A 14360-nucleotide genomic window follows, 5' to 3' on the forward strand; every position below is an offset into this window, starting at 1 on the left:
TTATTTATTTGAGATCTTTCTGGTTATTTAATATAGATACTCAGCAATGAGTTTCCCTCTTAGCATTGCCTTTGCTGTATCCAAAAAGTTTTGTTAAGTTTTATTTCCATGGTGGTTGACTCTAAGAATTTAAATTTTTCATCTGATTTCTAAAAGGGCCATTCAGAAATGTATTTCTCTCATTTCCTGTTTTTGTATAGTTTTCATGGTTTCTCTTACTGTTGATGTCTAATATATTCTATTATAAACTATTTCAGATTTTTAAAATGGATATGTTTCATTAGTCTAAAATGTGATGGTGCATGCCTTTAATATGAGCACTTAGGACGTCTGAGTTCCAGCCTAGTCAGGTCTACATAGTGAGTCTCAGGCCAGCCAGGACTACAGAATGAGATCTTGCCTGGGGGTGAGTAGTGGAGTGCTTGTCTCCAAGACTGATGACCAGAGTTCAGTTCCTGGATCTCAAGGTGGAAGAAGACAGTTGACCCATAAAAGCTGTCCTCTGACCTCCATATGCACACCACTTATACACACACATAATAACTTTATCTTTAAACATCTATTTTGGAGAAAGTTCCATGGGCTGCTGAGAAGAATGTTCTTAGCCTCTGAGTCATCTCTCTAGCCCCCTTTGGCCACTTTTGGCTTAAAATCTGCTTTGTCAAATGAATGTAGTTGGGATTAAAGGTGTGTGCCACCATGTCTGGTACTTTGATTTTAAAATATGGCTTTGCTGGATTTGTAATTTTGGTTGGAATTTATTTGAAATGTATTAGCCCTGTTCTCTGGCTTCCATGGTTCTGCTGAGAGGCCTGCTGTTATTCTACTAGGTTTGTCTGTAAGTTGGCACATCCCTCGTGAGGGGATGGGGTGGAGCCATAGACTATTTCTTTTCTCTGCTCTACCTTTCATTTCCTCATGCTTGTTGTTCATTGTCGTGTCCTTGATTGGTGATGTCCTTTTTCCTCTGAATATGGCTGTCACTTGGTACCTTCTCATCCCCCCAGCTGAATGGAGGAAGGTTCTGGTTCATCATTTTATACCAGAAGAACCATTAAACTGTTTGTTTTTTCCCCCTGGAACTTGGGAGGCAGAGGCAGAGGCAGGTGGATCTCTGTGAGTTTGGGGCCAGCCAGGGCCACATAATGAGACTCTGTCTCTAAACTATGCCACCGTTTTCTTTTCCCAGTCACAGGGCATCTGACCGAGTCTACATCCTCGCTAGCATGGGTTATTTCACTTTCAGACTGTAACCGTTCTAGTGGACATGAAACGGTATCTCAGTGCGGTTTCAATTTCCATTCCTAATTCTGGTGGCATGAAGCATCTTCTCATGCACTAATGTGTGATTTCTGTATCTTCCCTGGAGAAATTCCCAGGTCCTTTGCTCATTTTAAAAGTGGATTATTTGTCTTACTGTCTTGTATGAGTTCTTCATGTGTTCTAACCAACCCATGGTTTGCAGGCATTTTCTTCCCATCTCTGGGCTATCTTCTTAGTTTTTTTTTTTTTTTTTTTTAGTCAGATTATTTGAGGTAAATAATTTTTTTTTTAAAATTTTGATGAAGTCCAAGTTTGTATATTTTTTCTTCTGTTGCTTATGTTTTTGGTGTTGGACTCCACTGCCAGGTTCAAGGTCTGTGCTTTTGTCATGGAGGACCAAATGTAGAACAAGCCATATGCTTAAGTTCACCAGGTTGTTTCTTTGTGATACTTGCTTTTGGGTAGAATTTAAAGTTATATCATACTCACCGTCTTTCTGTCTGTCAAGATTTTTTTTTTTTTTTTTGCCGCTTGTATTCTTCTATGGTATGGAAATAACTTTCTTAACTCTATCTAAACATTATAACTATGTATTTCTAAATCTTTCAATATTTAAAAAATACTTGTTAGGCTTAGAACCCTCAAACTCAGTGCTGCCTAGGTAAAGATAAGATTTCTTAGAACAGTTTTCAAAACAAAATAGGAGAATATTATTTTCGAGGTCTTTTTCTTCCTCCCCCTCCCCCCAGGGTTTCTCTGTGTAACAGCTCCAGTTGTCCTGGAACTAGCTCTGTAGACCAGGCTGGCCTCGAACTCTGATGTTCCTGCTTCTGTCTCCCAAAAAGAAAGAATGAAAATCTGGGCTGGTGAGAAGCCTAGGTGCCTGCTGCCAAGTCTTCCAAACAGAGTCCCTAGAACTCACATGTTGGAAGGAGAACACCTCCTCACACATGCCATATGCCAGGGCCTATATGCTCACTCATGTGTGCAAACATAAAATCATGAATGAAAATTGTTATTGTTTGAAATTATTTAAAAATTAAATATGAGCTGGTTACAGTGATTTGGCCCTTCAATCCCAACACTTGGAATGCTAGGACAGGAGGATTGCTGTGTGTTTGAGGTACTAGTGCTACATAGTAAGTTCTAGGCCAGCCTGCCTTATACGTGTGACTCTGTCTCAGTGTATCATAAATTCATCTTTTATAAGTTTCTTGTAGTCTTGTCTTTCCTTAATCCTATCAGATTTAAGTTTTACCTATTTTTTTCCTATGTACATATTAACATTACTATTAGCACACTCTCTTGAAAGCTCTAGATCCTTTCTTAACTGGTAATTACTGATACAGAAGGCTTGGGAAACTCATGCCTTAGCTTTGAGCTTTAAATAACTTCACCACCACCTTCACCTCTGGTAAAACTTTCCTTTTTGGATGGGAAAAGTTCTGTTCTCTAGAGAATTTTTTTTCCCCCGAGACAGGGTTTCTCTGTAGCTTTGGAGCCTGTCCTGGATCTCGCTCTGTAGACCAGGCTGGCCTCGAACTCACAGAGATCCACCTGCCTCTGCCTCCCGAGTGCTGGGATTAAAGGCATGTGCCACCACCGCCTGGCCTCTTTTTATCTTTTTGAAGGTATTCTTCCTAGTGAATTTCGTGTGGAAAGTCATGTAACATTTTATTTTTTCTGCTCATAAAACAGCTTTGAGGGGAAAATGTAGTTTACAACACAACTTTTTGGCTATGTTGGATGTTAATATGCCAAGGCATGTGCTTGCAGAACACTATGTGGTCATTGAAATTCATGCTCAAAATATTTGAATCATGTGACACATAATAAATCTTCAGTCTCTCTCACCGTCACACATCCAGGAACCTCTTGTGTGCTGAATGCAGGTACTCCGGGGACTGGTGTTAGAATACCGTGAGAACATCGTTCATGTGCGGACAGCAGCAGACCACATGGAAGAGAAGCTGAAGGCGGAAATACTTTTCTTGAAAGAGCAGATTCAAGCAGAACAGTGTTTAAAGGAAAACCTTGAAGAGACTCTGCAGCTGGAAATAGAAAACTGCAAGGAGGAAATAGGTGAGAAAACAATGTCGCTTGGGGGACGGGGAATGTGGCTTTGTTGGTATAGTGCTTACCTGGGTACAGGAAAATCAGAAGTTCAAGGCTAGCCAGAACTATAGGAGACTCTATCTTACAAAGCAAGCTAACAAACAAAAAGCGATTCATCAGTAAATAACACTGAGAATAATGTCTGACCATGGATGTGGAGAGCACTTATATAGGAAGGAACACCTGTCCTAGGTGTGCAGATGGACGGTAACTGTGATCTCCCCCTGCCCCTCAGTCCTCTGCCCTTTTATGAACTCTGATGGTAATGGAGCCAAAGGCCACTGGGTAGGTAACAGGGTCCTACGGGCAGCATTTCCTTACAGAACTTCGTGGCTAACAGCATTGCTTTCCTACAGTTAGGTGTGGACATTGGTAGAAATTTAGGTTACCACACAGTGTACATGTGTAGTTGGCCTTTCCTTGAGCCTAGTTATATTATCAGTTCTCTGGGATAGTTGAGAGAGAGCACTTTCCTCTACAGTGTATCTCTGACTCCTTTGGGGACATTTTATTTAAGGGAGAAAAAATGAAAAAAAAAAAATGATTGCTAACATTTCTCCCTTTCGTCCTAGCTTCCATCTCTAGTCTAAAAGCTGAATTAGAAAGAATAAAAGTTGAAAAGGGACAGGTGAGTCACAAGTTTAAAATGAATTCTATCAACATGCAGTGGTTACTTATTAATTCCTATGCTAGAACAAAGAAATGAAGATAGCCAAGGCATAATTCCTGCTTTTAAGAAACTTCTGTCTAGTGGGAACACGTGGGGTGGTGCTAGAGAACATGGGTTGAGAATCACTATGTGCTGGGCCATGTAGTGATGGGCAGTGTGGATGCAGAGGAAGCTCACCCGCTGTGCTCACCACATGACTGTGCTGCACTGCAAGTATGGGTACAGTTGTACCCCCAGGACATGGTGTTTCCTCATTCTCTCAGCAGTGTGGTGGACGAGCCCATGCTACCCCTAGCCTCTGAGTACTTGACTCAAAAGCCCTTTGCCTTCTGTGCTGGCCCGCTTGTCATGCTGGCTCTACCTTACTTCTCATTCTTTGACTCCAGTCTCTTCCTGTTTTACCCGAGTGCCTCTTCCATTTCCCTAAACTTGAAGCAACAACTTCCCGGCTTTGCTTTCTTTCCTCTTAAGCTGCATCTTACATGGCTTACAGGGCTCTTTAGTTGGCATCTTCTAACTCCTTGCTGCCCTCATCCAACTGTTGCCCAGTTTTGGATTAGGACTGTTGTTCCAGGAAGCCAATGCTCCCAGAATTGGTGGCATCTCATGCCCTGCTGTTGTGGCTCCAGTATTCCTAGGCAGTCTTTGATTTGTCCTTTCCAGTCTTCACAATAGCTCTTTCAGTCTCTTTCCTCTCAGGTCCTTCACCGCTCAGTCATTAGACACAGCCACCTGGAGCCCAGGTCCCCAGTTACATGCCCTCCTACTTTAGTATCCGCCTTCCTTGGAGATAAAATGATGGCCCGTTTCTCACTATAGTGTAATACTGATAGGTAGGTGCCTTCACTGGCCCCCTTTTGTTCTCTAACTTTGTTAGAGTGTTCTCTAATTTTGAACGTCTGCCTCTTGATCGATCTATCTTCCCATTGTGTACAGAATTACCCAGCTGTTTCCCATTAAGAGGGAAAAAGTGAGATGGATGTGGGACACACATCTGTAATCCCAGCACTCAAGAAGCTGAGGATTCAAGTTTGAGGCTAGCCTGTGGTACACAGGAAGATGGCCTTTCCAAAGAAAAAAAACAAAGTTTCTCCTTGAGTTATACATCTCTACCCAGTCATTATTTCTCCAAGGGTCTTAGGAGTGCTGCCCTCCACCAACCTCCCAGGCACCTCTCTACCACAGTCAGCCTTTGTCTCCACTCTGCTATAGAGGCCTCTCTAGATCACACTGCAGAGATGACCACGGGCGCTCAGGCCTCAGGGTGTAGCTCAGTAGAAGAGCACTTTGCGAGCACTGGGAAAGAAGATGCCAGGCTCAGAGGTGCCGCCTGCTTCCCTCCACTGTCAGTTTGGGGTCAGACTGGACTTTGTACTTTTTGTTTGGTGGTTCTGGGAATTGAATTCATGTGTGTGCTAGGTAAGTACTGTCCCCTGAGTTACACCCCCAGCTCTGAGATGTCACATCTCATCAGCCTGTTGTCACAGCCTGACTTGTTTCCTAAGAAAGAGGCCTCCAAACTGGAGCCTGTTCCAGTTCATCTCTGTATTGAAGCCAGGCTGTCTAGTCTTTTTGAAGTCTTTAGCAGTTGAAGACAAGTCCATAGTCCTTAGTGCAGAGGTCTCTCACCTCAGGATTCTCAAGACTCCCAGATTCCCAGCCCCGCACTGCTGTAGGCAGCCAGAGCTCACCATCCTCTGACAGAGCAGGCATTCTGTTTTTGGAACATTTCTTTACTTTCTTTACCTTGTCACCCTTTCCTTCCCCTGCAAAAATGTTAATCCATGCTGGCAGTGCAAAAAGAGGAAACAGGAGAACAACAAGTTCAAGGCTACAGAGCTCAAAACTAGTTCAAAACCAGCCTGAACAACAAAACAACAAAATCAAGATCCTGTTTCACAGGAGTTAGTGGAGATGAGTGATGGCATGCTTGCATAGCCTGTGAGACCCCAGGTTCAATCCCCAATACTAAAAGCAAAAGTCAGGCATCATCTCTTCTAGAAAATATTGTCCAATTTCCTCCCTGTATTAAATGCTGCTTCCTTTATGTTGATATGCATGTTATTTCCATGTCTGTTTTTCCCAACTTCTCAGTTTCAGGCCTTAGTATGAGAATATGGTAGGTACCTAATAATAGGTAAAGACCAGGTTTGGAAGAACAAAAAGAATCTACACTCTGAAGCTTGAGAAGAACATTCCAGGCACAGCCAAGAGCAAGCCTGAGTCCGAGCACAGCACTCTGGGTTGCAGACACTTCTAGATAGTACTGTACGGCCTTCAAAGTTCCTGTGAGTTTCAGTTTTCCCTTTTGATTTCCTTTTCACAGTTGGAATCTACATTAAGAGAAAAGTCGCAACAACTGGAAAGTCTCCAAGAAATAAAGGGTAATTTAGAGGAGCAGTTAAAGAAAGAAACTGCTGCTAAGGTAATTATGTTTATTGGCCATCTGATTTAAAAAACAAGGCTAAGGCATGGCAACACAAACCTTTAATGCCAGCACTCAGGAGGCAGAGGCAGGCAGATCTCTGTGAGTTTGAGGCCAGCCTGGTCTACATAGTGAGACCCTTTCTCAAGCAAACAAAAGTGACAAAAAACAAAGTCACCTAGAGAGATGGGCTAGTGGTTAAAAGCTCTGGCTACTCAGAGGACATGGGTTCAATTTCTAGCACCTACATGTTGTATTGCAACAATCTTTAACTCTAGTCACAGGGGGAATCCAGTGCCGCCTTCTAGCCTCCATGGGTATTGCAGGCATATGGTACACAGGCATATGTATACATGAAACACCTATACACACATATTTTAAAAAAATGTAAGAATTCATCATATCTATTTAGAAAAAACACAACTTTTCTGTTTGCAGTTATATTCTGGAAAGTTGGTTCTTCTAGCAACTTGCAAAAAGAGAATAACCCTAGAGTTGGGGTAAATCTTTCCTCTGCCAGTTCTGGGGCCTTAGGTCATAGGCTTTAATGGTTTCAGGTGGTTGATAAGAATCATTGAACCTGGAGCTGAAGAGATGGCTCAATAGTTAACACTGGCTATTTTTTATACTGGACTCTAGTGTTCAATTCTCAGCACATATATGGTGGCTCACAACAGTCTGTAACTCCAATTGCGGATCTCCCCAGACAGGGTTTCTCTTTTGTAGCCTTTCCTGGATCTTGCTCTGTAGACCAGGCTGGCCTCAAACTCACAAAGATCCGCCTGCCTCTGCCTCCCGAGTGCTGGGATTAAAGGCGTGCGCCACCACTGCCAGGCCCCAATTGCAGATTTGACATACTTTTCTGGTATACACATTGTGCACATACACATATGCAAACACTTATACATACAAAATACAATAACCATTTATTGAGTATAACTTGGGTAGTGCTCTGAGCTGAGTTTAGTTGTAGACCACTTGCCTAGCATGTGTGAGGCCCTAGTTTCTTTTTCTTTTTTCAAAATTTATTTATTATGTATAATGTTCTGTCTGCATGTATATCTGCACCCCAGAAGAGGACACCAGATCTCATTATAGATGGGTGTGAGTCACCATGTGGTTGCTGGGAATTGAACTCAGGACCTCTGTAAGAGCAGCCAATGATCTTAACTTCTGAGCTGTCTCTCCAGCCCGAGGCCCTAGTTTCAGTCCCCAGAAATGGAAGGAGGAGAGGCTGCTTTGAAAATGTTACTCCATTCCATCCCTATATCAAATGCTAAGATTGCCTTGAAGCAGATTTCCAGATTGTCTTGGGGCTGTGTAGAATAAAAATGCATGTGGCTGATTATGGTTTTGATTATGAATTTGAATTATGAAAATGCATTGCCTAGCCATGGTCTTAATGAGCTGTGTTGGTGGTCAGTAGATTCTTGTTTTTTTTTTTAGAAAAAGGCCCCCATGGCTTTTGAGTAAGGAAGGCTAGAGGTAGCTGGAGCTGAATGGCCCATATTAACTAGATGTTAATCCTAGTAATTGTCAGAGGAATTTCCCCTTTAAGTGTCTGTGTGTTGCTGTGACAGCTGTTGATCTTGGGAGTGAGGACACGGCACTCTGAATACATTTCTTTTTATTTACTTATTTATTAAGTAACAGAAGAGGGCGCCAGATCTCATTACAGATGGTTGTGAGCCACCATGTGGGTGCTGGGAATTGAACTCAGGACCTCTGGAAGAGCAGTCAGTGCTCTTAACCGCCGAGCCATCTCTCCAGCCCTTAATACATTTCTTATCCTGGTTTCATACCTAGAGCAGGTAACCTACTCAACTGGCACTGCTGCCCTATGGAAAAAGAGAATGGGTCGTGAGAGAAATGGATAAACAGGTAAAGGTGCTTGCTGCCAAGCTGGATGAGCAGCATTTGATCCTTGGGGCCCACATAGTGGAAGGAGAACCAGCTCTCTTAAGGTTGTCCTGATCTCCACCAGTGTTTCTCTCTCCACCCTGCTCCACACACAGTAAATGGAAAAGACAGAAGTAACAGGAGTTGGGGTAAAGCTGGATTGGTAGAGTGCTTGCCTGGCATGCCAGAGTCCTTGATCTCCAGCACTGCAGCAGATTGGGTGTGTTGGCAGTCTGTAACCCCATAAGACGGAGGCAGGTAGATCAGAAATTCAAGCTCATTTTCAGCTATAGTAGAGCAAGTTCAGGGGCTAGTTTGGGTTACAGGAGACCCTGCCTTGAAAAAATAAAGGTGGGAACCAGCAAGGCAGCTAGAGGTACTTGCTGCCAAGCCTGAGTTTAATCCCTGGGGCCCACATGGTGAAAGGAGAGTTGACTCCTGCAACTTGTCCTCTGACTTCCACTTGTGTGCTGTATTTTATACACATAGACACACACACACACACACACACACACACACACACACACACACACACAGAGTAGAAAAATAAAAATGTAGTTAAAAAAGATTAATGGAAAGAATTGTATCAGCCAGAGGGGGCAGGGTCATCACTAGGGAACCCACAGAAGCAACTGGCCTGTTCATGGGAGCTCAGACTATGGATGACAGCTAGGGGAACATGTATAGGACCAGGCTAGGCCCTCTATATATGTGTGATGGTTGTGTGGCTTGGTCTACTTGTGGGGCTCCTGGCAGTGTGAGCGTGGCCTGTCCCTAACACATTGGCTGGCTTTGAGAACCTGCTCCTAATGCTTGGTTGCCTTGCCCAGCCGTAATACAAGGAGAGGAGCTTAGTCCTGCCTCAACTTTGTTGGCACCCATGGCCCTTTCTGAACAGAGGTGGAGGAGCAGTGGATTGGGGAGGAGGGGGAAAGGGGAAGGTGCGAGGAGGGGGAAGTTCTGGTTGGGATGTAAAATAAATGAAAAAAATTAATAAAAATAAAAAAAAGATTAGTGGAATATGGAGGTATTATTCAGGTGTCTGCTGTAGTAATAGGAAGAGTTGAGGATATAGCTTGGTGGTGTAGAGTGATTGCTTACCAACAAGCTATGGCCCTGGGTTCAATCCTTAGTACAAAAAAGAAAAAAAAGGAAAAACTTACAGCTTCTCTTAGTAACTGAAGTTCCTAAGTAATTTTAGGAATTCTGACTCTTTGGCATTAATCTTTACTCAAAACTATTTTTTAGGCTACTGTTGAACAGCTCATGTTTGAAGAGAAGAACAAAGCTCAGAGGTTACAGACAGAATTAGATGTCAGTGAACAAGTCCAGAGAGATTTTGTAAAACTTTCTCAGACTCTTCAGGTGAGGTGTTTGGGGAACTACCATGGTCCTCTGCGGGAGGGGGAACCAATTTAGCTGGAGGTCTCTTAACTGCCTCTGTCTCTACCTCAGATATCTGCTCAATCACTCAAGCAGGAGCTTGGTCTGTTACAGACTTGGCCCCTTTCTCCTTTCCCTTCTGCCTTGCCAATTTTTGCCTCAAGAGTATAAATGGTGTGGGCCCTGAAGGGGCAGAGGGGTACCAATCTGTTACATAGATAGATGAATCTGGTGAATTTTAAAAGTATTTTTTTTCTTTCTTTCTTCCTCTTTGAAGAGCCTAATCTGGTGAATTAATCTGCTGCATGTCAACTAAAATGGTCAATTTAGAGGGAATGTAGGTAGGGCATCACCTGCACTCATCTCAACGTTGTTTCTCCAGGTGCAGTTAGAGAGGATCCGGCAAGCAGACTCCTTGGAGAGAATCCGGGCAATTCTGAATGATACCAAATTGACAGACATTAACCAGCTCCCTGAGACATGACACCCTGGTAGCAGGATTCTAACCTGCATTTTGGGTTTTTAACTCATCTTTAGAATAACATTAATTATTATTTAACTCTTAATGGAAGAAGTCACAGCAAAAGGACGACTGGAGAAATGCAAGTCTGGAGGGAGAAGGCTGCCGTGCGCAGGGAAAGCCAGCAGATGTTTCAAAGGGAACACTAATGGGACACCGGACTTGATTCCAGCAGGTGTGGGATCAGACTTGGTGCCAGAAAAGTGCGGTTTCCTTGCCTGCTTTCTCCAGCACGGATTCTGGAACCCATCTCCTGACATGAAAGCAGCTCCCCTAGTGCTTGGAATTACGTTTCTTGTTCATACAAACTGGGAGAGAGGTTTCTTTTTTCTGTTGTCTAGGGCTCATCAATAGCAGTGTTCAGCTAGCAGAGAAGTGTAGTGTGCTGTATGAGTATTTTATATTAAAATATGAAGTGTGAGAGCAGGCCACTGGCTATTGACTGTATTTCCCTTGCTCAGTGCATTTTTTTTTTCTTTTTACCATTTTTATCTTCTATTGGAGGACCTTAAATGCTACTGAAACTTGCCTGAGAACTATAGGACCATGGCAAACAAAAAAGCAATTTGACAAAATTAGGAGAATCTGAATACTTGGCTACGGCCATATATATTGGAAGTTGAATTGAAGGAAAAAAGCACAAGAAACCTTGGAAGCACTTTTTCTGCACACCGGCATGAACCTCCTGGGCTCACAGGTACCACAGCAAAGGAGTACTGGCACCACCTACCCTTTTGAAGTGTTTTAGTTATTGGATCAGTGGAAAAAATAATATTAATAAAACAAGCTATCTCTGACATCTAGTACACATGTATAAATTTGCTTATTTTCAGCGTGCCCCAGAGGCATACTATTTAAAGTGTCCCACATGGAATGGTGATGGTTTACAGATCTTTGTGTTTTGTTGGAATAGTTTAGACCTACAGTGTGACTATGCTTACGGTGAAGCTGAGGAAACTTACTGGTTTAGAATCTGCTTCATTCTTTTCCAAGAGTGGAGATTCCTTTCGTATGTGGAGAGCTGTATGAAATGGTGGAAATCAGAAGTGTGCTCATTTACTGCGTACCAGCCGCAGACCACCCTGAGAGCAGCCATGGACAGCTAGCTCATGCAGTCGTGCTTGTGAGTGGTGTTGGCTTACAGCTGGTACCCAAAGGAACATCATGGAAATGAGTGAACTAGACTTTTCAGGCTTACCTACCATCAATTCGTAACATAAATGGACTTTGTAGTATCGAGTCATAAATTTGCCCTCAAGGTCTTTGCTATTTTCTTTCATAAGACAGATAAGATTATGAACTTAAAAGTAAATACAAATTGCAGAAATAGTGCTAAAGGCTTGCCAATGCATGGAAACTTTAATTGGCTTAAAGTCACCTTATATACAGTACTACTTGGTTTAAAAGAAACATAGTATCCTCATTGAGTTCAAGGGATTTTATGAATTATAATGTGATTAAATTCAAGACTAGTTTGTTTTGGATCACTGTCAGCCACAGTGAATGGGTAATTACCATCACTCTGAACTGTCACTCCACGTTAGCTGTTCTCCTGAGACCAACATCTTACAGACACTTTTCTCCAGAAGCTGGGGATTGAGCAGTAAAGACATCATGATTAGGGGATTGTTTGTAGAGTCTGGACTTATGGCAAATGCAAACTGCTGGGATCCTCTAGAAACACATTCTAGAGGAAAAGAAACTAAAACGTTAGTTTTTAACAACCTGTCTGTGGTATGAAATGAACTGCTGCTACACCACCAGGTAGGAAACTGTTCTTTAAACTTATGTTCTCTCCATCAGTAAGATCTGGTTTAGAAGGTGGGATTCACCCTGAGAGGAAAGATCAGTCTGGTTCCATGTTCCAGTGCTGCATTCAGTCTGTGCAGTCTTGCATGTCCAACCTGGCCCACCTATAACTGTCACTTACCATGTGGCTTGATTGTCAGTCACTCGGTTGTTTCTAGGCAGGTACCATACTTACCTTTCAGAACTCAAACTGACAGGTATGAAAAGATGACCTAAAGCTGAGGACATAATATCCATAGCAGAACACACTGTTCCCTCTCCTTTAGGTGCTAGAACACTGAGTAGACATAGCCATAGGCAAACTGAGCTCTGAGAGGTAAGGATGTGGTGGGGAAATGAGCCAGCAGAGGACTCTGCAACTGTCTGCTCTGCTCTGCTCTGAGCAGATTGCAGGTGTGTCTGTCTTAACTGGACTCAAGGCATGTCCTTAAGAAAGTGAACACATTGAAAGAGCTGCTGCAGAGGAGACTGTGTGGCCTTTACCTTTGCATCCTAGGGTTGTGGCTCCCTTCGGAGGCAGTTTTGGTGCTACTACTTAAGATGCAGAGCCTAATTTTCAGAAACAGACCTGGCAGTGTGCAGCTGAAGCCTGTATCCCAGAATTTTGAAAAATAAATCATAGACATTAATTATAATGCAAAGTCAAATTCTGAACAAAAATTTATTCAAATATTACAAAACAAAAGGTATAACAAAAAGAAAAACCACAGAAAAGTTTATCCAAAATGCTTCTTTATAAATTAGATAGTGCTACCTGTTTGTTTGACAGCACGGGTTTGTAAGCCTGCAGTTATGTTCACTTCAGGTGGTGTCAGAAATTGATGTGATTTCGGATATCATTGATTTGCTTCACCATTTCCCTTATGTGTTCACCCCTGCGAAATCATCAAATAACTCACTTAAAACAAATGAATGAGCCATTAGTACTTAGTTGTATGATTTTTTTTTTTTTCCACCCCCAGCTCTGAGTCAGGGTCTCTGTAGCCCTGGTTATCCTGGATCTTGCTCTGTAGACCAGGCTGACCTCAAACTCAGAGATCTGTCTGCCTCTGCCTCCTGAGTGCTGGGATCAAAGTCATGTGGCACCATGTGCAGGAGCCAAGAATTTAAACTCAGTGTTGCGATAGACTTAAGAATGGCTTTCTTAATACTGAATAGCTTGAAAGGGTTTCAGTGGACAGTGATGGTTTTCTGTGTGGTGTTGGGGACTAAACCCAAAGCATCACACATTAGACAGATGCTCTGCCTCTGAGCAATAGTACAGCCCCAGAACACTGCTAGCCACATTCCCGGGACGTGCTTTTCCTTTTTTATTTTGAGCTGAGGATCAAACCCAGGGCCTACCACTGAGCTAAATCCCCAACCCCCGGGACGTACTTTTCATTACACAACAAAATTGTATTATAGGAGAACCACTATTTTTCATCCCACCATATTCACTGAAGCCTCTGTCTATCATGTCCCCATTCTGCAGGCAGATCTCAGATCGGGATTCTTACCCAGGCAGATAGGCAGCTTTTGGTATACTGCCAAGGAAAAATTGTCTCCCGCCAATAGCTCACTGGAAAACATCAACTTACTCTTCCTTCAGGATGGACTGAATGCACTTTCGCTGGTAGGCACTGAGAGTAATGGTGGGTTTCTGAGGACTCAGCACTTTTTCCATCTTTCGCTGTTGATAATCTTTTTTCATAGTAACCTTAAGAATCAAACAAACACATTTTTACAGTAATTATTTTACTGTTGACATTTTACAAAAATACATTAGCCACCCTGCACCCATTCTTACCTGTTTGATGGCATTGCCCAGATGTCGTAGTTGATCAGGTATCAGCTGTAACTCTTTCTTCATGTCTCTCTCACTGTCAGAGAGAACTGGGAGCTGAGTATGAAAACTGTGAAGCACTTTTTTCATCCTTAAAAAAAAGGAAATGCGGGTTAAGACTGCAAATTATAACAGAAACAGAGCTTGTAATTCAAGAATTTAGTGTCTGAGGAGCTGGGGCACAGAGGAGTTAGGGGACAGTGATCTTTCCTGACACTTAGAGGGTTGGAGTTCTACTCTATAGGTGTGTGGACACTAGTAGTACCCAAACACTTGGTCACATTATTGGTCCTGAGCAGAGGAACTGGATGCTTCCCAGCCCACCTGTTCATGATATCTTCTTGTTTTTCTTTGGCTTCCTCATACTTGTCAGCTAAGCGCTCGGCCATCTCCCGTAGGCTTTTCCTGGAGGAATGAAATCTCTTGGGGTCCATCTGATGTGGTACAGCAT

At 42.8% G+C, this 14360-nt stretch overlaps 2 protein-coding genes across 3 annotated transcripts in view; one reads left to right on the forward strand and one right to left on the reverse strand.

Moving 5' to 3' along the window:
* Rabep1 (rabaptin, RAB GTPase binding effector protein 1) overlaps positions 1 to 11081 on the forward strand; it is a 103285-nt gene extending 92204 nt beyond the window's left edge. For both annotated transcript variants that reach the window (XM_036198033.1, XM_036198034.1), the window contains 5 exons: positions 3156 to 3345; positions 3951 to 4006; positions 6375 to 6473; positions 9621 to 9737; positions 10138 to 11081. In XM_036198033.1, coding sequence (XP_036053926.1) covers positions 3156 to 3345; positions 3951 to 4006; positions 6375 to 6473; positions 9621 to 9737; positions 10138 to 10239 — 564 coding nt within the window. In that variant the 3' untranslated portion in view covers positions 10240 to 11081. The remainder of the gene's footprint in view (positions 1 to 3155; positions 3346 to 3950; positions 4007 to 6374; positions 6474 to 9620; positions 9738 to 10137) is intronic.
* A 1676-nt stretch (positions 11082 to 12757) lies between these two features.
* Positions 12758 to 14360, reverse strand: part of Nup88 (nucleoporin 88) — a 46797-nt gene continuing 45194 nt past the window's right edge. Inside the window, exons 14-17 of the mRNA XM_036198035.1 lie at positions 14234 to 14314; positions 13874 to 14000; positions 13665 to 13783; positions 12758 to 12959 (exon numbers count right to left, since the gene is read on the reverse strand). Of these exons, the coding sequence (XP_036053928.1) occupies positions 12896 to 12959; positions 13665 to 13783; positions 13874 to 14000; positions 14234 to 14314 (391 nt within the window). The 3' untranslated portion in view covers positions 12758 to 12895. The remainder of the gene's footprint in view (positions 12960 to 13664; positions 13784 to 13873; positions 14001 to 14233; positions 14315 to 14360) is intronic.

Source organism: Onychomys torridus, chromosome 8 (genome assembly GCF_903995425.1).
Source record: "Onychomys torridus chromosome 8, mOncTor1.1, whole genome shotgun sequence".
In the NCBI taxonomy this organism is placed as follows: domain Eukaryota; kingdom Metazoa; phylum Chordata; class Mammalia; order Rodentia; family Cricetidae; genus Onychomys; species Onychomys torridus.